This window comes from Nilaparvata lugens, chromosome 5 (assembly GCF_014356525.2).
Source record: "Nilaparvata lugens isolate BPH chromosome 5, ASM1435652v1, whole genome shotgun sequence".
NCBI lineage: Eukaryota > Metazoa > Arthropoda > Insecta > Hemiptera > Delphacidae > Nilaparvata > Nilaparvata lugens.
Genome location: NC_052508.1, coordinates 67,208,690 through 67,235,495, shown reverse-complemented (window position 1 = coordinate 67,235,495; position 26,806 = coordinate 67,208,690). Strand labels below are relative to the sequence as shown.

The 26,806-nt window shown below is 34.7% G+C and overlaps 2 protein-coding genes across 4 annotated transcripts in view; both read right to left on the bottom strand.

Moving 5' to 3' along the window:
* LOC111046709 (cap-specific mRNA (nucleoside-2'-O-)-methyltransferase 1) overlaps positions 1-6,065 on the bottom strand; it is a 60,421-nt gene extending 54,356 nt beyond the window's left edge. The window contains exons 1-2 of one of the 2 annotated variants that reach the window (XM_039429131.1): positions 5,862-6,065; positions 440-951 (exon numbers count right to left, since the gene is read on the bottom strand). In XM_039429131.1, the coding sequence (XP_039285065.1) occupies positions 440-951; positions 5,862-5,886 (537 nt within the window). In that variant the 5' untranslated portion in view covers positions 5,887-6,065. The remainder of the gene's footprint in view (positions 1-439; positions 952-5,861) is intronic. The other variant, XM_039429130.1, reaches the window with a different exon arrangement.
* A 1,018-nt stretch (positions 6,066-7,083) lies between these two features.
* On the bottom strand, positions 7,084-26,806 carry LOC111046711 (protein O-mannosyl-transferase TMTC4). Of its 2 annotated transcripts, XM_022332330.2 has the most exons (6): positions 25,428-26,806; positions 20,003-20,310; positions 16,372-16,513; positions 14,863-14,977; positions 10,749-10,931; positions 7,084-7,742 (listed from the first exon to the last, which is right to left on the bottom strand). In XM_022332330.2, the coding sequence occupies exons 2-6, from the start codon at positions 20,167-20,169 to the stop codon at positions 7,627-7,629; spliced, it is 723 nt and encodes a 240-aa protein (XP_022188022.2). In that variant the 5' UTR covers positions 20,170-20,310; positions 25,428-26,806; the 3' UTR covers positions 7,084-7,626. The 2 variants fall into 2 exon arrangements, with proteins under 2 accessions (XP_022188022.2, XP_039285062.1); XM_039429128.1 differs by lacking the exons at positions 7,084-7,742; positions 10,749-10,931; positions 14,863-14,977; positions 16,372-16,513 and having other exon boundaries at positions 20,173-20,310.

Sequence of the window (26,806 nt, the reverse complement as noted above, 5' to 3'; positions counted from 1 at the left end):
TTTTTTTGATTAATTATTGTTAAAAGACGATCTGGCAACAGAGCAAAGCGAGAAAGAGATAGCGCTATCTGCTTTGTTGAATGATAGACAAGGATAGCAATACCATTGCTAATCAAACACTGTCATTATAACGTGGACCTCACTATAGTTATTTTTCATGATTGAACAAATAGCCCTATTGAATACTTTAGCAGGAAGTATACAATTCACATTGTGTAATAATAATTACATTATTCATTTACACCTCGAGGTGTGTCCATCTTTTATTTCGCTTTATCTTTTTGTCCTCTAAAGCAAAACAGAAAGAGTTAAAATAAGTTGTTTTTCATAGTTGATTTTCATTAGTATTTTTAGCCGGCACAATGTTTTGTAATAATATTTTGTGTGAAATAAATTAATATTTAAATTGTAAAAAAATTGAATGTAGCTATCAACTCACCATCATACTCTCAACTTTTGGATTGGCTTGATAAACGGTTTCCGTTTTTTGTGCGTACGATTCGAAATCATATTTGCCCTTTTTGGCCGGATTGTCCGTTCCGCTGCTGAACCGTTTCATGGGTTCGCCGAAACCGTCGTCATCATCATCATCATCGTTATCGTCATCATCCACACCATTGTCGGCGAACGAGCGATACTGTGGCGGACTGTTGTAGTCGGAGAAACTGGCACGAGGTGGCTCCGGTGAGACGGGTCCCCCCGAGTCGTAGAGCGAGGGCATCTGGGGGTGATAGTTGGAGGTGGAGTAGTGGGGGTAGGAGGAGGCCGAGGAGGAGTATCCAGATGAGGAGGAGGTGGCCTGTGAGGTGGCGGAGTAACTGGAGGCCACCGATTGCACCTCCACATGGCTGCCTGTCTCGTCGCCGCTCTCCGCGCTGCTCTTTGCCCCCAAATTGTAGGGTGGCGGTGAGTAGGGGAAGCCCACCTGAGGGTTGTCATCGTCGCTCGAGTCTACAGCACAATAAACACTAGGAATTAGTATAAAAAGAGAAATGAACCGAAAATTAGTAGGCTTACGGTATACAAAGAGTTAATATTGTAAAAATGTACAGAATTGCCAACATTTCTCGAAATATCTGCCCATAATATAATGACTCATATTGAATTGTATTAGCAACTCTCACCTGCGCACAGGTGAGCATTTACTTGCAGGTGATTGGTTTCTTATATTTTTGCTGAACGTTTTGTTTTTTTGTTTAGTTATTGTATTGAAGAACTAATAAAATAATTTTTGATTGATTTTGATTTGATCTCAAAAACTAGTAAAGATATATGAACTTTGGATCGATTGAATTGAAATCCAATTTCAATTTCACATAAAGCTGGCCAATAACGGTGGGACATGCATGATTAAAATATATGTGTATATGTTTATCATGCACACACACACACACACACACACACACACACACACACACATGTTCAACATGCATGTTTTGTCATCAGCAAGAGGCTTCTAAAATAAAATAAACAACCAATAACAATAGATAAACCACTGGAACAATACCTACAAATTATAATGATAGATAATAATTCCACCTCAAATAGAGTGACGATGAAAAAATGAACAATCATTGGAGCTACAAAAAACTAACCTAACCATATTAGATTTTGTTCGAAGCCTTTCGCTGTGGTAATGTATGACAACATGTTTATCATGCATGTACTACCGTTAGTGGATAGCCTAAAATTCGAACATTTTAGAATAGGAAAACTATTTAGCCAATGGTTATTGAGATTTTTCGAAAATATGGAACATATTTCATGAAATGTTCTGAATTTTGCTAATTTCATAGAAATATCTCAAAAAGCTTTGAAGATTTGAACTTGGACAGTTGCATTGGACTCCAAATTTAATCTAAGATTTGACTATTTTAAAACATATTGGTGCAACCAATATGATATTGTATACTTACTTGATACTAGATAGCTTAGATTATGTATATATCCAATTGTATTTGAGGTTCCATGATCCTCTACAAAAATACAAATAAATTTGACAAGAGCCTTTGAGTTTTTATTTTATTAGCCTAACTTGAAATATGTTTTACTCAGTGAGGAGTAGCCTAATAGATAAACTTTGCAAACATTAGATAATAAAATATAAACACAGGTTATTTCAATTCCACTGGTATTTTTCGGTTCTATGGTGCTGTACCCAAAAATACGACTGAATTTGAAAGATTTTTTATGTTTTTATTTCATTATGAGATGTTTTATACTCAGTGAGCTTTAATAGATTAACTTATAAGGTCATACCACAAGTGCTTGAAATGTTTGAGAATTTGCTTACTGATTTCTGTAGTCTATGGAATGTTTAAGCATGGCCTACTCAACTCATGGCCAGTACATACAGCCGATCAGCTGTTCAAAAGCGTACACTTCAACCCGTGTTTACATTGAAATCCCTATGTCGAATGGAATTTTTCATGAATAAACGTTAATAATTCAACTGATAACTACTTTTTCGAATAAGGGGTTGTTATTTTATTTTACCAATACAATTTTTATCTCTCATCATGAATTTCAAGGGTAGTAATCATTGAGTTCTCTTAATATTCTTAGTTATTGGTTAACCAATGTGTAGGTTACCCATGTTTTAAATTAGCTTTTTCAAATTCAAACATGTATTTTAATTATTGTAAAAAAATATAGTAATATAGTGTAAAGTTGAGTTGCTTGAGCTTTGAATTAGGCCTACCTATTGTTTTTTTTAATTTTGATTACAGTATTGCTCAATTTCTACGAGAGGAATTACAACCATGTCTTTTGTAATATGCTAATATTTATAGCTTTATTAGATTTAAGGAATTTTTAGATTAAACATAATTTTTTTGAAAAGGTAAATTGGTAGGCTATTACTCATTTTATTATATAAGTCACTATTGTAATAAGAATTCTTATCAAATCATAACAAGAATGGCTTGAAGTAGAAAAATTTTGCAGTGTAGGTTATCTTTAGTATTAAAACAGAACATACATTACGGTATCTCTAACAATATTATTATAAACGAATAGGCTATATGTGATCAATGATAATACTGCTAGCTTACTCAGTAAAGGATTTCAATATTCAGCCTGATCCAGTAACTTACATGAATCATTTTTATCTAATCTGTTTCTACTCTTAACAAAGTGAGTTTGGCACAATTTGAAAATTTGACGATTCCCCGATCCAGGACCGTGAGGAATACAGTACATCTTACTCATCGGAAGTAAGTACTGTACCGGTAAGTAAGTAAAGTGTTCTTTATGGGTTACGGCTGATCGATACAGTGTAAATAATAATTTATTGCAGAGTGAGATATCAGAGTTTTTATATTTATATCATATGTAAGACCATGTCATATCATGAAAAATCTATGCATATTCTTCAATAGCGCTAATGAACCAATGATATGTCTATTGACGCTCTGGTAGGATACTACTTGAAAGATTTATTCTTGGTCACAACAGTAATAATATGAATAATATCCTGATACATGAGAATAATTGTATGATCACATTGAATGGATATGTGCAAATTTACGTAGAATCATGCATGACCCAGAAAACAAAATTTGAAAAGTGCTATTGAAACACGATGTTTACACTGAACGCAACCAAGCACGCTTTCAGTGTGAGCTAGTGTTCCTTTTGCTCTTTTCAGATATTGTACGTTTCTTGTCTGCACGCTTGGTTATGCATAATTAAGCGCGCTCTTGCACAAATTATATTAATATTCATGATGGTCTCTTCTAACATGCAAAGGCTAGAGTCCCCCAGCTGAGTTAAGATTATCTGCTAAATGGCAGGGGAATCATAGCGCAATTAATAACCCAATTCAGTGTTGCTATAAATTTGTCATTTCATTCATTGAACTGTTATTTCATATGCTAAAAATGTGTATAAAATTTGAACATTTTCTGCTCATTTGGTTTTGAAAATCCTGATAAAACACAGATAAACACTGGAAACGCCAATTTCTAGCACACCTTCTAAGCCCTTTCAATAGCCTACATAACTAATACACCTCAAGTTACCTGAAATTTTGTACCAAACGTAAGAAGTTTCTCTTGAAAGCTAAGAAAACGCTGGTAAGAGCAGAAAAATCGCCTATTCTGGGCGATATAGAAGTCAATAAGGTTTAGTTATTTTAAATTTCTAGACCCTATAACTGAACAACATTAACAACATTTTTCTGTCAATTCTTGAAAAAGCGCATACCGTATTGGTCGTCTTTGAAATTTTTTTCAATTACGGTCTCAGTCACTACACCTCCGAGTTTACGGAGGTAGTGTCTTAGTGCGCCACTAGAAGGTTGAACATTAACTATATTTCATTTTGATAACTTTAAAGGGAAAAAACACTCACATTCTTTTGGTGTGGCGACGACCGTTTCGAGTTTCTGTTTGGCTTGAGAATGTACAACACCAGCACTAAACGGTCGTCGTTACACCAAAAGAATGTGCTTTTTCAGTTAAAGTTATCAAAATACAATACATTGTAATAATATTGGTAATAAATATGGATAATCAACAACGAATCAACTGAAACACGACTTTCTTACTTATCGGGTGAGTAAATAGATTAATGGGTGAAAGAATGAGTGTCATTTTACTTCTACCTAATATATATTAATATAAAATATAATGTCAAAAACTGATATGTTCATACTTCATTCAGTTTTGAAGCTCTGCTATTTGAATTACAGCACGATCTTCAATAACTTCTCCTTTATCAATTACCCACAGTTGTGGGGTCAGAGGAAACACATACCGTAATCCAAAACACTACTGGCAGTTTAATGATTCTAAACTTTGAAGAAAGTATAGGTATATACAGTAGTTCAATTGAAATATTATTCATGATTGTAAATGTCATAATTTCAATAAAAAAAATTACGGTGTTAAACTATACAGTTAATTTTGTAGACCTACCAGGGTACACTATTTTATAAATTGTAACTCATTCTCTATTAAATGTATGCCAGCCATGAATCATATATACGGTATATGTATATATATATATATATATAATATTTATCCTACACGATTTAAAATCAACACTTTTTTACTTGGAAGTTTTGAAATAATAATGAATTTAGTCTTAAACTCCAGAATAGAGTTGAGCGCAACCGTAAATACATTGTACTTAAATTCGTTTAGAAAGAAACTAATTTAGTTTATCAACAATGTTTTTATAATTTATTTTTGTTCAATAACATGATAATTCTTATTTATAAACCATGCCTCTGCTAAACTTGATACTTTTGTAAAAAGAAGTAAGTTTGAATTTGAATAAGCTATCTTGAAACAAGTAACCTAGAAATTGCTTAACAAACAACTAAAAATATTAATATAATTCAATGATTACTACCCTTGAAATTTATGATGTAGGTTAAAATTTGAATTGGAAAAATAAAATAACAAGTCTTTATTCGAAAAGAGTGATTATCAGTTGAATTATTAACGTTTATTCACGAAAAATTCCATTCAACATAGGGTTTTCAATGTAAACACGGGTTGAAGTGTACGCTTTTGAACAGCTGATCACCTGAGTGTTCTAGCCTTGTAGTTCCGTAAGCAACGGTTTAAGTTTAAATACGTGGAATAGTTTACTGGGGTTGCTAAATGGAAGGTATAGAAATATTGCAAATTGTAGGCCAAACTGCCCATTAAAAAACTATCTAGGTTACAAAGTATTGGAAATATGAGAAATTATTTTAAATCCAAAATAAGGGAAACAAAAATTAATAGAGCACAGTACTATTTATTTCATACATCTTATTAAAGAGAAATTTACAAAACCAGAAATAAAATTACTACAATAAAGCCTACTCTCTACGGTACTGTTGTCAATATTGAGGTTATATACAGTACCTGAGTCTGATATGAAAGCTTCCATATTACAAGTCAATTAAGCGCACTCTGACATATTATTATTGTAGGATTGAACAATTATTATAAATACAAAGCAATATAATTTAAATTCAACCATACAATTTTTGAAAATAAACTTTCACAAACAATTCAGATTGCACAGGTGGTTAAAATCGTCGTCGCGTCGGCTGTATGTCAGCCATTTTGATATAATTTTCTGCTCTTCTCAGGTGACCTATCATATTTTGACAAAGATATTTAGATGGAATGAGTTTGTAATGAGAATACTTACAAAGAAATTATATAAAAAATATACATACGAAGAGATAATATAGAAAACATACTCAAACCACTTCAAATTTAACTTTTAATGGATTAATAAAAATTCGAAGATACCTACCACAGAGCTATTGTCTATACGTAACAAATATGTAACAGGAAAATTGCTCATTTGAGAGTAGACGACTTTACTGTTACTCGAAGAATCTACTTCCTCTACTGTGAATAAAATTATCAACAATTGTGTTAATAAAGCTGGATACCAACATGTGACAGTGAACGTGACCGGTACAGTAAGAATATTACTCCCATAAGTTGTAGTGTAACTATTCAAACTCACTCAGCGGTGCTGGGTGAGAACAGTTCAATCACTGTTTCACTGTGCCGGTTATTTCCTCTGTCACATAGGCTATATATAGTGGGAATCCAGCTTTAGCCTACTTGTTGATTGAGGTCAAAATCAATAATATGTGGTTGAACAGTAGCCAAATTTAATTTTACATAGCATTTTTTATGCCACCTATAAATTATTAGACAATGGTTATCAAGATATCCTAAATTTGGGAGAGAAATAGTAGAAGGAGTATCCTTAATTTTTCTCTCCCATTCAGTGCTTCTTGTAAAAATTATAATAATTAAATAAATAAATATCAGCCTTATCATTGTTACCCACAAAATATGTAAACTCAGGCCAGTACAGATCAACGCAATACTAGGCATCGATAGGTGTTGAACATTCCCAGGTTTCGCCTTCAGAGATTGCCGATGTACTGCTATTTCAAGAAGTAGGTACAAATAATCTGTTTATTCATTTATTGAAAAGTTACAGTATATGTAGCTCACAAGTCACAACAGTTACACGCTTCAGTACCTTTTCACAACAAGCTATTTGCTGTAAACTTTGTGTTTTATTTGATTAATTTTATAAAAATGATGCGATGAATCTAGAAATGTGAGTTTAGTATTGGAAGTGGTTCATTAAATTACAGTTTGTTGTTAGTTTTATACTTGTTTAATTCCTTGGATTGAAAACAATTAGGGCCGGTTTCCGAGCTCGGGATTTAGCTAAGTTCTAGATTTTAACATCTCGAGTCAGAAAATTGGCTTTCCGAAACGGGGCGTAGTCGTAGTCCACGTTTAAATAAAATTTCGAAAAGCTAGAAAATTGAACACAAAATAAAGAGAAAGTAGTGTAAAGTTTCAGCTATTTTGAACCATTTAGGAATGTTTCATTTCGTCATGGAAAAACGTTTCTAATGATCATAGAAATGAGAAAATGAAGATATCATAAAAACGGTGACTACACCCCGCTTTGGAAAGCCAATTTTCTGACTCCAGCTGTTTAAAGTCTAGAACTTAGCTAAATCCCGAGCTCGGAAACCGGCCTCTGGTGTCCATATGAATACGATACAATCAACAAAAAAACATCAAAGCTCAAGGAAGTCAAATATTTTCATCATTTCCTAGATCAAATGGCGAAATCTATTCACTCCAGCATCCTCAGATTCCGTAATGCACTCTCTGAGTTTGGATTCAATTCCAGGGCTCTATAATACATGAGCTTTGCCTTCTCAAGTTTCTTCCAACGATGGTAGAGAACTCCTGAAAATATTTTACAGATTTTAATGTCATATAAAATTAGTAAAGAAAGTAAAATCGTATGGCTTTTGATGGTGGATCATGATGACGATTATGATTACTACTGTATGATCATGGTATAATTATAATTACGGGTTATAACATTAATTAAATTAACAACCAATTTTCAAGAAACCAAATAATATGAAGATTTATACAACTGCAAAAATATTGATGATAGTAGAGACAAGTAGTATAGCCATGATTATTATTATTCAACATTAAATTTTTATAATTTTTTTTTTTTTTTTTTAAACATCTTTATTGCCCATAAAAACAAAATACAAAATAAAAAACTTACAAAAGAAATATTCTAGATTATATTAATATATTATGCTATTTTACATATAAATTAAAATTACATGGCACCACCCAGCAAGGGCAAAACCCTGACCGCTGAGTGAGAGTATCAGCTGTTAGACAATATAAAAAATTTATTTACTTATAATCAAAGCTACAAAAAAAATCGAAGTTAACAATAAATTACTAGTCTTGTAATTATAATATTTGACTGATGTCGAAGAAAAATTTTTGTATCACCCACTTATTTATCTGTTCCATCCTCTGTCTACCCTATTAGAAAGATATTCTGACAATGCATTTGGCATTATATTTATTATTTTTGAGCTAAGATACCCCAATTGTCTTCTCACTATTGTCAAATCTGAATAGTTAATATTATAAATGTTATGAGATGTAACTCTCAGGTTATACATAGAAACGTTATTATTCACTGTAAATTCCTCCTTCCTCATCCATGCATAATAGAGAAGTTTCTTTATATAAATTTGACGTACTGTCATCACTTTAAATTCGGCAAATGTTTCACTACTAGAAAAAGCCCTTGGCTTATTAAGAATTGCTTTTATTATCATTTTTTGAAATGTAAAAATTTTATTCATGAAAACATCATACGCTCCTCCCCATACCACTAACCCATATTGCAGCACCGATTGAACATAGGCAAAGTAAAGGACCCTAAGTAATTTAATGTCTAATATTTTACGGACTTTATAAAAGATAAAGGAAATAAATTTTAAGCGTTTACAAATATATTCTATATGAGGCTCCCACTTAAGGTTACAATCAACCATGATGCCCAGATACTTTATAGATTTTTCATTTTTTAGTTTAGGGCATAATTGAAATGATATATTTCTGTAGTTAATTATGTTTATTCATAGATAACAAACGATTTGGCAACAATGCGGATGTAGAGAAGGATAGAACTATCAGCTATGTCTAATGTCAGATAAGGATAGCAAAACCATTTCAATCAGGTGACTATAGCCTGAATCTCACTACACATAACTATAGTCAGGTACACCTTATAATGCCAGTGTTTGATTAGCAATGGTATTGCTATCCTTGTCCATCATTCAACAAAGCGGATAGCGCTACCTCTTTCTCGCTTTGCTCTGTTGCCAGATCGTCTTTTAACAATGTAGAATGGATAATTATAAAAATATTTCATATTAATTATGAAAATTCATTTTGAAAAATGTATTCTCTTGATAAATAAAATATAATTGATTATTTTAAACGAGAATGACCAGTTAATATTACATCAATAAACCTATATTAGCTACCTTCTATAGAAGGCATTGACGATCTCCTTGTTCTCTGTTGCCAGATCGTCTTCCAACAATGTAGAATTAATAATTTATTCACAAAATATTCTGTCTTAAACATGAAAGTTCATTTTGAAATTATTGAAAAATATTATTTCTTGCTTAGAAAATATAATAATAATTTTTATACAGCTAATTTTTATAACCTGTATCAGCTACCGTCTATAGAAGGCTTTGACAAGACAGAGGATCGGCAACGTTGTTCTCCTATCTTTCTCCAATGCCATTATAATGTGGACCTTACTATAATAGTTAGTAATAATATACAAGGGTTATTATTTCAACCTCTGATTGGCCATAAAGAAAAAACAAATGTATATAAAATAAGTTTTTTCACCAAAAGAACGGGTCATTTCAGAAACAACATAAGTCGTTATAACGATTTGTTGTTGTAACGACAACATAAGTTGTTATAAGCTACTTACACTTATGATTACCAACGGTCTCTTCATGAAATGCTGCCGGCAAATGAGTTTAAGAAAGCTATGACGTTGTTTTGGACGTTGCTTCTCGTTAGTATGAAGTTCTGCCCTCAATGTCTTGAGTTTGGGGAATAGGTATGAGTTACTAGAGGCCAAGTCAGGTTTGTATGATCAGGTTTGGTTGATCGAAATTATCCCATTTGATTTGTTGGAGAAGCCGTTTGCTTGAGTCAGCACTGGTAGTCCGAATTTTCATGCATTACGACGATTTGGTAAGTCATTACAGCTGACATCTTTCATTTTCCGAGACAATTCACGCACAACATCATCACAGTGTGAAATTGAATCATTTTTCGTTCGATTTATGCTGAATTATTGCATTTTGCTTGTAAAACCTAATAACGCTATGTAAAGGTGCGTACAGACTTTCACTCTGCTCCGCAACCGAACGTCACTCCAGCAGAGCGATTGATGATCGACCGGGGAGCAAGAGTAGTTCGACCGGGGAACGCGAGAAGATCTAACATCTTCCGTTACGTTCATGATGGGTGCGTGGGAGGAGCGACTGTGGTTCGATGGTGGTACGAGGGAGGAGCGTGCTCGGTGAGTGTTGGAAGCGCGAATATGTGTACGCAGCTTAACTTGTACATGGCGGCAGACTCAAGTGAGGCGTCCATGTTTGTGGGTCTATAACTCGACAACAATTGACGACCTGGCCGCACCTATCACAGAGCGTTTGGTGGGAATGATAAGCTGTCCAGCTCTGTCAAAGTCGCCACTCTACTACTTGTCTGTATCTTATGATATGAGATTGGTGGTTGAAAAAAATGACCCTCGTACATTTTAGTACCTGTAACTCCATATGTACAATAGTGACAGTAAACATATACAAAGTCTACTGTGTGAGACAAACTCACCTAGATTAACATAATATATTGTTTGATCCGGCTTCAGACGTATTGCTTCCAAGAAGCTTTCTTCGGATTCTTCAAATCTGGAAAGTTTTCCTAGTGCATTGGCCAAGTTGAAACGAACTCCAGCATCATCAGGAACCATCTTTAAAGCTTCATTGGCAGTTTCCTCTGCTTTTCCATATTCACCTGAAAGTAAAGGATTAAGAATGAGATGGAATGAAACAATAAACTGTATATTTTACTTATATTGTGGTTGAATATTCCTTGACAATAATAATAACATCGAGTGACCTCGTATAGTAATAATATCTGGTGTGAGAGTTTTCAGGTCGCAACTGATCAATTTCAGGGCATCTGACATGACCTAACGACTGCTTTTAGGTAGCCGGGACCGAAGATTTAACGTGTCCATCCGAAACACGGGAGTGGCACGAGATAAATATCTTGCCCGGGCTGGGATTTGAACCCGGGCCTCTGAATCATAAAGCCGGCATCTGATCCACTCGACTATTGCCACTCCCTGTGAGGAATATCTTTTCACCATTTCACAGAAGATCCGAGGAATTAATAAGGGAGTGTCTCGATTAGACCAAGTTTCGTTTACACCAGGTACTATTCTACAATGAAGCGCAAAACCTGGTCTAAACGCACACCTGGCTAAATGATACGGAATGGTTCGATTAACCCAGTAGTTCGATTACACCAGGTGGTCTAAACGATACCTGGTCTAATCGAGACACAGGACCTGGTCTAATCAAGAAATGCGCTAAATGATACGGAAAGCTTCGTTTAGCCCAGTAGTTCGATTACACCAGGTGTCATATATGCTCCAATGGCAACTGGTCTAATGGTATACTGTAGCGAAACCTGGTCTAATCGAGACATGGGCTAAACGATACGGAATGCTTCGATTAACCCAGTAGTTCGTTTACACCAGGTCCTGTGTCTCGATTAGACCAAGTATCGTTACAGTATACCATTAGACCAGTTGCCATTGCAGTATATATGACACCTGGTGTAATCGGACTACTGGGCTAATCGAAGCATTCCGTCTCGTTTAGCACATGTCTAGATTAGACCAGGTGTACTTTATCTCAATCGGACCAGGTCCTGAGTCTCGTTTAGACCACCTTGTGTGGTCTAAATCGAACACCTGGAGTAATCGAAACATTCCGTCTCGTTTAGCCCGTGTCTGGGCGAGGTGTGCGTTTAGACCAGGTCCTGGTCTGAGCGGAAATGTCCGACCTCGAGTGATCGAACAACTAGACTAATCGAGCACCTGGATTAAATAACAATGAATAACAAGGATATCTGAAAGGTGAACAAGTAAATAGAAACATAATTATATTGACCTGATATGGAAATTTTTATTAGCTAAGATGACAATTATAATCCTTAACTGTAATGCCTTGATTAATCCAAGGAACCAGTTCAGGTGTACTGCTTCTCTAGGTGGAATATCAGCAGTAAATTATCACTATCAGGTTTACATTTTTCTATAGTCTGAGCAAACCTTAGATTGTAGCATTACTCTTATGAAGTACAGTGTTGCCAGATTTCACAGAATCCGAATAGCCTATGAGCTGTGTGAGAGAAAGAGAGAGGGTGGGCCTTTTTCGTAGGATCAGCATAAAAAACGGCAACAGTGTGCTGCTATTGTTATTTGTTTATACATTTATACATACAATATAATTCTCAACTATGAATGATTGGGAAAGGAACAACAGGATTAAAGCCCAAAACTGTTTCTTTCCCAAATTTAGATTGAAATAGTCCAAATTTGATATATTGAAATAGCATTGACCATAAAGACCCGTACTGAAAACTAAGGTTTGCACGGACTATAGTTATCTTATTTCAAGAGAGAAACACTTCGATACACTACAATTATGATAACGATTTATCAGAAACCTGATAGAAAAGGTTTTTTGATTAGACGATTCTCATTTATGGAAAGTTTCTTATGAAAAACATCAGTTTTAGATCATATTTAATTGGGATGAAAATTACACTTCAACACTCATTATTACAAATTAGGAAAAATAGACTCTCTTTACCCTTAGAAATTTACTTTTGAAAATATGGACGTGTTTGAACGATTTGTACTTGATCTGGAGTTGAGAGAAATTTCTAAAGATTACTAATGAAATTCAAATTAACTTCTCAAATCCATCAGAAGTGATTTGTTGTTTCTAGGTATAATATCCAATAGAGATATATTGAGGTCCACGTTATAATGGAAGTGGAAAAGATAGGAGAAAAACGTTGTCAATGCCTTCTATAGACGGTAGCTGATAAAGGTTTATTGATGTATTGATGTTTATTCTCGTTTGAAATAACCAATTATATTTTATTGAGCAAGACATTATATTTTTCAATAATTTCATAATGAATTTTCATAATTGAGATGGAAATATCGGGGGACCGAGCTTTGCTCTGGAGTGTAGCATAGAATATTTGTGACTAAAGATTGAATTTATAGTTTATATTTATTTATTCATTTTCTCAGTCGTACAATTATTTTCACAGTTATATGAGGAGGCACAACAGGCTTATGCCCAAAACTGCCCCTTTTCAAATTTATACTACATTTCAAATCAAGATGCAGGTTAAGCTACTATCATTCATCAAAATAACAATTTATTCACACTTCAAAAAACAAACACATCATCAATTAAAAATAGATATACTATGAATTCGATTTAGAATGATATACTATGTTTGCTACAATATTTTTGTTAATATACTGTATACTATTCTACACTAACAGCATCTAGTTACTATTTTGGACTTTCTGAAGTAAACATGTTTTCTAAAAAAAGAGAAATAAACAAAATTAATTTTGTGTATCGACAGACGACAAAATTTTCAGCTGTTTTTCCAAGGACATATCTAACCTTTTAATGTCCTTCAGCGAGTTATCCCAGGGTTGAGACCTAGTGCAATCGAATATTCATATCATAAACCTACTATGATCTAAATTTCGTGAGAATCGTTAGAGCCGTTTTCGAGATCCGGTCACATACAGATATATAAACATATAAACATCTAAACATATAAACAGAAATTGCTCGTTAAATATAGTATAGGATATTTTGCTAATTAATTATATTTCTACATTGTTAAAAGACGATCTGGCAACAGAACAAAGCGGGAAAAAGATAGCGCTTCTGCTTTGTTGAATGATGGACAAGGATAGCAATACCATTGCTGAACAGATACTGCCATTACAACGTGGACCTCACTATATTATTAATGAGATAATATAAATTAAAAAAATCTGGTGTGGCGCACTCACACAACTTTCCTTGCCGTTATGAAAATTGATCACCTGTCGCTAGTGTTCCCGCGCATACTAGTTTACTATTCAAAGATCTGAGCCAGCTGGTGACAGGACAATAACGCTCGATACACACGAGATCTGCTATCTCTTCATAGTGAATGATTTAATAGAATCAACAGTTGCCAACAGTTTGCAATTGAATAAACACATTTTCTCGAATTTCGAGCTTATTTTGAATTTTAGGTTAAAATGTTACTGAACATTAATTGTAGAGATTTTTATGCTCAATCTTTTCCACTTGGAATTTTTGTTTTAATTGTATCTGAAGCCTGATAATTGGGAATCTAAAATCAAACTTTGCATAGATGGGGCGGAGCTCCTGGAATTTTCACAGATATGTGACTTGTGTCAGTTGATAGAGCTTATCAATGACTATTTCAGGTATAACTTTGATCAAAATCGTTGGAGCCATTTTCGAGAAAATTGCGAAAAACCCTGTTTTTGACAACATTTTCGCCATTTTAGCCGCCATCTTAAATTGCATTTGATCGAAATTGTTCGTGTCGGAACCTTATAGTGTAAGGACCTTTAGTTCCAAATTTCAAGTCATTCCGTTAATTGGGAGATGAGATATCGTGTACACAGACGCACATACACTCATACACACACTCACACACGCATACAGACCAATACCCAAAAACCACTTTTTTGGACTCAGGGGACCTTGAAACGTATAGAAATTTAGAAATTGGGGTAACTTAATTTTTTTTTCGGAAAGCAATACTTTCCTTACCTATGGTAATAGGGCAAGGAAAGTAAAAAATAACGACTTACCAAGAGAATCCAGCATGATAATGATATTATTCCAAGCAACCACGTGTTTTGGATTTTGAGATATTGCCTTCTGCCAAGCATTGTGAGCATCCGAGAACATTTTCTTACCAAGGTACTGTAATCAAAGATAATGGAATTATTTAACTTTGTTGTGGTTAAGACACTGTGTTACTAGAAAATATTTGAAAAAAAAACACTTACTTTTCTTGGAGTAATGAGGAATGCATTTCACTCCTGAAGAGAAGCTTCATCAGCCTCATTATAGAAAATAAATAAACAAATAATTTTATTTCCATCATAAATTTCACTTGACATTCATTTCAAGTTTTGGAAATTATATGACCACTTTGACAAGTTGTGTGGTCATTGTTAGTAATGTATTTGATTCAGTGATAATGATTGTAACAGCTAAGAAAATTGAAACCTACAAGATTTTCAATTAAAAAGTTGTTCAAAGCAATTGGAATAAATGAGATGATTTTATCAGAGACGGAAAGCTCGTGTGATTTTCTCATTATATCCTATCTATAAGATACCAAACTATTTAAAAAGATTATATGCAAAGAGTGTTAGTATCTGTCTATTCGTATTTCAAAAGTGAAATGGACTTTTAGATGATAGAGCATGAAATGAACAAAGCTAATTTCACAGATGGAAATTGATGAGATATTGCATTTCTACCTATAGTGAGGTCCACGTTATAATGGCAGTGTTTGATTAGCAATGATAGTATTGCTATCCTTGTCAACAAAGCGGATAGCGCTATCTCTTTCCCGCTTTGCTCTGTTGCCACATCGTTTTTTAACAATGTAGAATTGATAATTCATTGACAAAATATTTCATCTCAATTATGAAAATTCATTATGAAATTATTGAAAAATATAATTTCTTGCTTGATAAAATATAATTGATTATTTTAAACGAGAATGAACAGTAAATATTACATCAATAATGAATGAAAAAGACTAAGAAATTGTCAAAAAACCACAGATTTATTTATACTTAGAAAGACCGGTTTTGGTTATTACACTATTGTCTGATAAACCTGTATCATCTACCACCTATAGAAGGCATTGACAAGACAGAGGGTCGGCAACGTTGTTCTTCTATCTTACTCCACTGTTATTATAACGTGGACCTCACTATAGCTGTTAACCCTGATGTCAATATTAGAAGTCTCCGGGGTGATTTAAAGCATCTAATTTAAATTTCCGTTTAATAATAATATTGAAGCTAATAAATTTATATTTTATTTCTCTGTGGATATAATGGAATTTATTTCTGTACTACAGGTAAATGAAGCAAATTGAATTATGCGACCATACCTTTCTTATTAATATTCATTATATTCATCGTAAATGACCCTATTTTTGGATAATTTCTATCCAAATTTGGGAAAGGAACAGTTTTGGGCTTTAAGCCTGTTGTTCCTCTCCCAATCATTCATAGTTGAGAATTATATTGTATCTATCAATCTATAAATAAATGAATAAATAATGAATGATTCACCAGGTTTCCAAGATTGTAATAGCAGTCAGGATAATGACTCCGATATTTCAAAGCACTGAGGAAACATTTCTCCGCCTCGTCATACTGCTCCTTATTGGATAGGACAATACCAAGGTTCATCCAAGCTGCTGCAAAATCAGTCCTGTTGTAGTGAGAAAAAAGTGTGAAAGATATATGTTGTTTTTGAAATAGACCGATAAACTTAGTGAGTGGTTTCCTCACATCATGATAAAGAAAAAAGTTCTAATAATCATGGGTTTTGAATTGCTTTGTTGCCGGGATAATGATCAAATCAAATCAAATTCTTTATTTACACATTGTTGTACAAAAAGTAAATTGTATCGAATTGTGTATCGTCAAAAATAAAATCAAAACATAAAACATATATGCTATACAGTAGGCCACTACATCAATAATGTAAAGTATGAGTAATTTATTATATCAATAATGTAAAGTATGAGTAATTTATTATATTATTGTAAGGCTCCATTATCAAAAAACTAGTCAACACTATAAAATGCCCCTTTCACCAAAAAAGAAAAGACATCTTTCTTGAAATATCTGCGATTTCTACACTTGATTGCAGATGGCAGGTGATTAAAGAGCTCGACTCCCATGTAACTAGGCTTCTTCTCGAAAAGCCTTAACCTATGTGAGACAACACACAAATTACCCTTGCCTCTAGTATTGTGTTGGTGAACCTGTGAGTTTGTTGAAAACTTTTCTTTATTATAATATGTTAGCAAGAGTAATTGATAAATATAGATGCAAGGCACAGTCAGAATACCCTGAGCAAAAACCTTAAAGATGCATAGACTCACATGCAGCGCTAGTGTCGTACTTGAAATTGAAATCCGCCATTGAGGGGGCAACCCATAAGATTATTACATACCAATGCCATCAATGCCTTTGTGATCTATAGTATTACAAATATATTATAATATATAATATCTCGTGCTAAAATACCCCAATGGCGGCCTTCAATTTCAAGTAAGAGCTATCATTGGGAAGGCATAGGCATTGTGGGTCTATATCTCTTTAAGGTCTTTGACCCTGAGTTACGAAAGCTCCTCTACAAGATTGACCAAAATCAAGTCCAGCAAGGCATCTAACAGCTTTTTTCTGTATGAGAAAAATGTTATCTAAATTTGTTTTACTGGCGCTACCCCAGAATAATGATGCCAATGATGGCAAATACCGCAATTCTTCTTCAAATTCTAAATTTTATAAATTTGACAAACTTGGTGAAGATTACCTTAGATCAAAATAGAGAAACTATGATCTAGTTATCATGGGTTCTGAATTGCTTTGTTGCCGAGTTTATGATGGCGAAAGATTGCTCTTTTTTCTACAAAATTTCAATTTATGAATTTGTAGCGGCCCCATGAGAGTTCTAGAATGGTCTATTCTCATGCGAAATTAGCTGATAAATTGAGCAAAACCATAACAGCCGGTTTCCGAGCTCGGGATTAAGCCAAGTTCTACACTTCAGACAGCTGGAGTCAGAAAATTGGCTTTCCAAAACGGAGCGTAGTCGTAGTTTTTATGATAATCTTCATTTTCTCATTTCCTTGATTATTGGAAACGTTTTTCCTTGACGAAATGAAACATTTCTAAATGATTCAAAATATCTGAAACTTTACACTACTTTCTGTTTATTTTTTGTTCAATTTTCTAGCGTTTTGAAATTTAATTGGAACGTATACTACGACTACGCCCCGTTTTGGAAAGCCAATTTTCTGACTCCAGCTGTTTAAAGTCTAGAACAAGCTAAATCCCGAGTTCGGAAACCGGACCTTAAGCCGCGTCCAAACTATGCCGATCGACAAAGTCGATCGACATGTTCATTATTTGGATGTGGACTAGTAAATGTAAACTAGTCGGAACCGACTTGATTCGGGTTGAATTCGGTTCGGGCCGACATGATTCGACAAAGCCGGGCGACATGTCCACACTTGATCGACAGTGTCGATCGAACGTGTCGATCGACACAATTCGGCATAGTGTGAACGCGGCTTTAGACTAATGTAGCTTCAATGATTGTTGATACAATGGGGAAAATATGTCAAAATCTGTAACTTTCAATTTAATAGGAACATTGACATAACTACTAGTAGTTCTGTGAACAGTAGGCCTCGCGCAGTTATAAACTACAGCCTCCTCTGTCCATCAGAGTAAATTCTGTCCTGTCCTGATCTGTCGGCGAGATATCGGTGTGAAAACGACTAATGACTGTTAGGATTGGTGTAACAAAAATGCTAACATTTCAGCTAACCTCCTTCAAGATAGAGTGGCAACAGGTCAGCCTGAGTTGAAAGCAGAGAAAGGTCGACAGAAAATACTATGTTACTTTCAGTTATTAATTGCATGCGTCATTGCATGTAACTAACAGTCCAAACAACAGCTGATTCTATACTAAGTTACATAATAAAGAAACATTATTATGCTATTGTTTCTCTATGGTTACTTTAAGATATAAATTGCATGCGTCATTGCATGCAAATAATAATCCACTTGACAGCTGATATAATTATATGAATAATTCTATAGTCCAATTTTTACGGTAATATTGGCGTTCGAAGGAGACTTTTTTTGCATTATCCTCAGAATGCAAAATTAAAAAACTTATACATACGTTGACGCACCTTGTTTCAAAGTACTTGTATACCAAATTTTATCCAAATCGGACAATAATTGCGGTACAAACAAACAAAAGCCGATCGAGTCGAAACTAAGACCTCAGCTTCGCTTCGGTCAAAAATATACTTGTATTTTGAATTAGAGGAAATTGTATATAATTCGATTTTGAAGAGCAAATGTTCAGTTACTTTTTTATCTAAAACATATATGTCCATACAATATGGCCGCCCCATCATCAATATGCACCGCGTTAGATCAGCGATCAGTCATTCGTTTATTGAGCAGTGAAGGTGTCAAACCAATGGAAATTCATCGCAGGATGACAGTACAGTATGGTGATTCATGTTTGTCCAGGAACAAACATCTCTATCAACCAGAAAGAAATAAAGGAATGGCACCATAGCTCATCGCCAAAATCAATAAAATCAACTCAGCAATCAGCAGGAAAACTCTTGCTGATGACTCCGTTCTGCGATGTGAACGGAGTAATTTTGGAGCTTAAATTGACAGGGGAATGATAGTAAACATGAATTCTTATTCAAATCTCTTGAAAAATCAACTACAAGCCAGCAATCAGGAGTAAACGGCGAGGACTTCTCCCTTCAGGTGTGTTGTTACAGCATGACAACGCCCGACCATATACAGGCCGTCTTTCGGTTCAAACTATCCAGAACATAACATTTGAATGCCTCATTCACCCACCTTATTCTCCAGGCCTCGCCCCCAATGAATTTCATGTGTTCGGAAAGCTTGAAGATGCAATGGATGACAAGCATTTCCAAAGTGATGAAGAAGTGAAAACCGCGGTGCACGAGTGGCTACAGGTACAACCAAAAGTATTCATAAAACGTGGTATTCATGCGCTTCCAAAGCGGTGGAACCTTGCATAACATTTCAAGGAGACTATTTCAAGAAATGATAAATGTCACTTAGTTGTCAAAATAAATAATATACAAAACTTTTAAGGTTTTCATTTGATTCACCGTCTTACCTGAGCCGCACAGCTGTCCGCAAGTACATTTCGGCCTCATCCAAATCGCCGATATCCTTGAGGATATTTGCCAGATTGTTCATGGCCTGGCCGTAGTTTGGATTGAGAGAGATGGCGTCGCGATAGTGCTTCACCGCCATGGCTCTGTTGTCAGCAACTTTTCCCATGTTATAGTGCACTTTGGCATTCAACGGGCAAACGCGCTCTCCTGATCGAAACAGGTCTTTTTCAGTTCTCCATTCCGTACTCCGGCGCACGGAACGTGCAAACAACACAACGATCAGTAGGCACACGCAAGTTCTCAAGATCTGGAAAACGAAAAGAGAACTTATTATCTTATTGAGCTTGACAATCATCAGCACTACGGAAGTTCTAAAGATCTTTCTCTTCCCTCCCTCACTCACTCTTCCTCTTCCCTATTTCTTAATAATATCCCATTATTATTTTCTTGTACTGTTAAGCATTGAACACTCGGCCTCTGCGCTCAAGTTCCTTGCAGGGACTTCCCGTTTTTAATATAGTTATGTACAATCTTATTAATGGTATTTTTCTTTTTCATTTTATATTGTACTTTACTTTTTTCATTTATAACCATTTTTGTCATTGTGATTATGTTTTTGGGACAAATAAAGATTTGATTTGATCTGGAATACGAAAAGAGAACTTATTATCTTAATGAGATTGACGATCATCAGCACCACGGAAGTTCTCAACATCTGGAAAACGATAAGAAAACAACAATTTCTAACTGAGCTTGAGTAGAATTGAATTGAGGCCGCATAAAGTTTGGAAAATGCATTGATATGTCCTCTACTTTATTTCTAGATTATTCATCAACAGAGAATGTTCATCAGAAGTTACGGAAGCAATTTTTAGGTACCTAAATGTTGAGTAAATAAATTTGAAAGTGCATTAATTTTTTACCTACTTTATTTCTAGATTATTCATCAACAGAGAATGTTCATCAGAAGTTACGGAAGCAATTTTTAGGTAAATGTTGAGTAAATAAATTTGAAAGTGCATTAATTTTTTACCTACTTTATTTCTAGATTATTCATCAACAGAGAATGTCCATCAGAAGTTACGAAAGCAATTTTTAGGTAAACGATGAGTAAATAAATTTGAAAGTGTATTAATTTTTCACCTACTTTATTTCTAGATTATTCATCATCAGAGAATGTTCATCTTTAGTTACGGAAGCAATTTTTAGGTAAATGTTGAGTAAATAAATTTGAAAGTGCATTAATTTTTCACCTACTTTATTTCTAGATTATTCATCAACAGAGAATGTTCATCAGAAGTTACGGAAGCAATTTTTAGGTAAATGTTGAGTAAATAAATTTGAAAGTGCATTAATTTTTTACCTACTTTATTTCTAGATTATTCATCAACATAGAATGTTCATCAGAAATTACGGAAGCAAATTTTAGGTAAATGTTGAGTAAATAAAATTGAAAGTGCATTAATTTTCCACCTACTTTATTTCTAAATTATTCATCAACAGAGAATGTTAATCTTTAGTTACGGAAGCAATTTTTAGGTAAATGTTGAGTAAATAAATTTGAAAGTGCATTAATTTTTCACCTACTTTATTTCTAAATTATTCATCAACAGAGAATGTCCATCAGAAGTTACGGAAGCAATTTTTAGGTAAATGTTGAGTAAATAAATTTGAAAGTGCATTAATTTTTTACCTACTTTATTTCTAGATTATTCATCAACAGAGAATGTTCATCAGAAGTTACGGAAGCAATTTTTAGGTAAATGTTGAGTAAATAAATTTGAAAGTGCATTAATTTTTCACCGACTTTATTTCTAAATTATTCATCAACAGAGAATGTTCATCAGAAGTTACGGAAGCAATTTTTAGGTAAATGTTGAGTAAATAAAATTGAAAGTGCATTAATTTTTCACCTACTTTATTTCTAGATTATTCATCAACATAGAATGTTCATCAGAAATTACGGAAGCAATTTTTAGGTAAATGTTGAGTAAATAAAATTGAAAGTGCATTAATTTTTCACCTACTTTATTTCTATATTATTCGTCATCAGAGAATGTTCATCAGAAGTTACAGAAGCAATTTTTAGGTACCTAAATGTTGAGTAAATAAATTTGAAAGTGCATTAATTTTTCACCTACTTTATTTCTAAATTATTCATCAACAGAGAATGTACAGCAGAAGTTACGGATGTAGCTCTTGAGTACACAGAGCTTTTAAACAAATTCCAGTTTTCAAATTATTTAAATGAGAAGCACACAAATCTAAGTAGGGGCTCCAAGTGAAATTATGAACACAAAACTTCAAATTGGAACACAACAGGACAGAATTCAGAAAGAAACACTTGAAGAGCTTTTGAGCAAGTTTCAGTTTTCAAATTATTTAAATGAAAAACACACAAATCTGAGTAGGGGCGCCAAGTGAAATTAGGAACACAAAACTTCAAGTTAGAACACAAGAGGACGAAATTCGGGAAGCAGAAGAACACTTGAGGAGTATCATCAGGCCTTAAAACGAAAATTTGAAGTTGCCAATTATTTCACTTACTTCTTACTTCCGGTGTCTTCCTCATGGTCCTAGGATCAGGGAATCGTCAAAAGTTTTGATCTCCTCTATTGGGGTCGTCATCAGGTGTGTAGAGTATTCTATACTCTAAACAATAGAGTATATGTTCACTTGGGCTCCAACTAGACGGGTGTCTTAAGGTGCCTACAGTCTTCAGCGCCACGAACACGCGCATTTCACTTTTCATCAGCTGATTATATCTATATTTGTACAGAAACAGTAAGGTACAGTTATAATAAGCGTAGCATCAGCTGATGAAGAGTGAAATGCGAGTGTTCGTGGTGCTCTTGTCAGTACACAGCTCAAGACGTGCTATTTTTTCATTCGTTAACCGGATGCATTGTCTCTTAAGCCTGGTTTTCACTAGTAGAGTTAGTGGCCGAGAAACTGGCATACTAACTAATTTATAATTCTCTACCGGCCAACCTAAGAGATTTGGACATCAGGAATTTCAAAATTAAACTCAGAGATTGGCTGGTTGAGAGACAATTTTATTCATTAGATGAGTTTTATAATTGGACTGCCTAACTATGTCCTGTATGTGATTAAGTAGGCTAAAGCAGGAGTACTAGTCTGAGTGATCTATACGACTGATTTTCCTGTTTAAACATTTGATTATGTGTTTTTTATCTAACCTATATAAGTTGAATGTTGACCCATCCCCTGTCCACTATTGTGGATGTTCAGGACATGATAAAAATCTAATCTAATCCGGATGCATTGTCTCTTAAGTCTGGTTTTCACTAGTAGAGTAAGTGGTCAATAACTGGCATACTAACTCTACCGAGCTAACTCTACTCTACTTACTTGGTCGAGTAACTGTTTTCACTACAATTGAGAATAGTAGGTAAAGTGTGTTGTCTAGTGAACAGAACTAACCTTAAAATGTCAATACTATTCTCTACTCTACTAGCTCGAAACTGTTTTCATTAGCATCAGTGGTGGAGTAGAGTGAAAAGCGGTGGTGTGGGAAGGCAAGTGGTAGAGTACTATACCACTCTGCTCTACTAAAAACTAGTACTCTACCATGAACGTTTTCATTGAGAGAGTTTACGAGATAGTTAGTACTTGCCCAGGGAACTCTACCACTAACTCTACTAATGAAAACTAGGATACTTGATGCCTGGCTGTATATGCAACCGTTCTAACTGACATGATTGTGTTGGGTGTGTTTTCAGTTTAGGTGAGCGTCAATTGTTGCATTTAGTGAAGACAATAGTGTTCTGTAAGAATACGGATCTCACTGAACTGAAGCAGGCCGACCTAAGGTGGAGTAGAGTGAGAAGCGGTGGTGGGGGAAGGCGAGTGGTAGAGTACTATCCCACTCTACTAAAAAATAGTACTCTACCATGTCTCTACATCCCATGAACGTTTTCATTGGGAGAGTTCACGAGATAGTTGGTACTTGCCCAGGGAAATCTACCGCTAACTCCACTAATGAAAACCATGCTTTATGGGGTAACTATGATAGATTATGATCAAATTGGATGCACGTATGTGCAAGTGCACGCTAGACCATGCATGACCAAGCGAGCAGATGAGAAAAAATCTGGTGTGGCGCACTCACACAATTTTCCTTGCCGTTATGAAAATTGATCACCTGACGGCTGACGCTAGTGTTCACGCGCATCTCAAGTCTACTATTCAAAGATCTGAGCCAGCTGGTGACAGGACAATAACTCTGGAGCACTAGAGGCACAGTATTCATACAGTATGGAAACTTGGCTAGTACCCTGACGCTAAAATCCGCCATCTTGTTAGGAAGCGCCGCATTGTAATAGTATTGATTGTAGGTTCGGATCACTTTAATGATCCGGATCAATTGATCTCATTCACTGCCACGAGCCAATCAGAAGACCAGGATTGGAACTTCCCAAGGTCACGTGACGTGTTTAGTATTGGCGTCATGTAAAAAGCATTGGTTAGATAAGCGATTGATTACAAGTTTCCATTCTGTTCCTATTCTGTGCTAGAGGTCTGCTATCTCTTCATAGTGAATGATTTAATAGAATCAACAATTTATTGCCAACAGTTTGCAATTGAATAATCATATTTTCTAAAATTTCAAGCTTATTTTCAATTTTAGGTGAAAATGTTAGGTTAACATTTATTGTAGAGATTTCCATGCTCAATCTTTTACACTTGAAATGTTGTGTTTAAATTGTATCTGAAGACTGATAATTGGAGATCTAAAATCAAACTTTGCATAGATGGGGCGGAACTCCTGTTTTTTTACGATTTTTACAGATATGGGACTAGTGACGGTTGATAGAGCTTATCAATGACTATTTTTAGGTATGAATTTGATCAAAATCGTTGGACCCGTTTTCGATAAAATCGCGAAAAACCCTGCTTTTGACAACATTTTCGCCATTTTAGCCGCCATCTTGAATTGCATTTGATTGAAATTGTTCGTGTCCAATCCTAATAGTGTGAGGACCTCAAGTTCCAAATTTCAAGTCATTCCGTTATTTGGGAGATGAGATATCGTGTACACAGACGCACATACACTCATACACACACACACACACACATACAGACCAATACCCCCCAAAAATCACTTTTTTGGAGTCAGGGGACCTTGAAACGTATAGAAATTTAGAAATTGGGTACCTTAATTTTTTCGGAAAGCAATACTTTCCTTACCTATGGTAATAGGGCAAGGAAAGTAAAAAATCTGGAAGGGATATAGAAACCTGTAAAGATGCCTGTAGCTAACTAATTGCCACCAGCAAGTACACGAGCTCAGTGTGAATGTTCATAAGGTTTTTTCAGATTTTTTCTCATCTGCGTGCTTGAACTGGCGTGCACTTGCACATATGTGCAATTTATTAATTCTATGTAATAATAGGAACTCACCACAATCTGTCTATTTGATGAAAATGACCAGCCAATTTGTGGAATCCGATTGATACAAGCAAACAATATCCAATCGATGGCAGGTAGAGTACTCTTTCAGCCACGACAAAGCCAACTCTGAAGAAGAGATTGCTTGCTGGCAGAAACGTCAACAAAATAATGCTCAATGCCAGTAAGGAAGCCCTCTGCAATTTGTTGTTCTCAAATCTCACCACACTCAGACACACACTGGATAATACAAAAATAAATAAAACAACTGCAAATATTCTCGAATCACTCAAAGACGTTATTAAAGGCACACATCCCATGGACCAATCAAAGCACAGCCAATCTGGACAAAGCAGCAGCCACGCATTTAACGAATAAATGTAAAAGTAGTTCATAGTTTTCAATGCACTATTTTCAAGAAAAGATGCTGGATTGTCAACTTCCTGGAAGGTGGGCAGTGAACCCATAATTTTTAATCGCAAATACATAAATGCAACACCACTCGCTCCTATTAAGATTGTTCTTATACATAAAAACCTGAATTGTCTCTCACTTATGTTCAATAACTCCACCATCTTCGTTTTCTGATATGATTCATGTTGATTTGATCTGAAATTAATCGCTATAAATTGAGCAATATCCTTAATCCGAATTCTATTGACAATAATGAGATCATACAATATACAAATACTGAAAATTGTAATACCTTGTTCTTTGCTAAACATAGACAGTCCAACAAATAAGATGCTAATGAAAGTCCACAGTATATTTGTGAAGTAATTCTCTACATATCTTGTTTTACAAAAAAATAAAAAACCCAAGAGTCCAAAAATTGTGCATAATAGTTCTGCTCTTCCGACAACGTTTGCTACGGCTTCCGTATGTATTGGATGTATTGCAAATAATATCGCTGATAGAAACACTATTTTTGGTTGGGACCCATCGAGAAGCTTTTCATACATTGTGAAACAAAATAAACAAGCTATCACATGTAAAAGAAGATTAGTCAGTTTGAATTTGAATGGTGTTAACTCTCCATCACTAAGAAGCAAGTTCATTTTGTATGTAATAACTGTAACAGGTCGGTACGATTTATGACTTTTATTGTGCAGCATGTTTGTCCCCCAGAAGTCATTTTGTAAAACTTGTAGTAATGGAGTCGTAAGTTTGATATCTTTGTTGTTAACGATGGCTTCGGAATCATCGAAAACAAAATCTCCATCAAGAGAAATGGCAAATGATAATGAAGCAACTATTATAATCAAAATGCATTGAGATTTACGTGAGATTGTGGGCGATTGAAATCCGAGACCGGCACTCATGATAACATTCACTCAAGTTAAAAAATCACAGTAGAGATGTAAAAATCATTGTAGAAATCACAGAGAAGG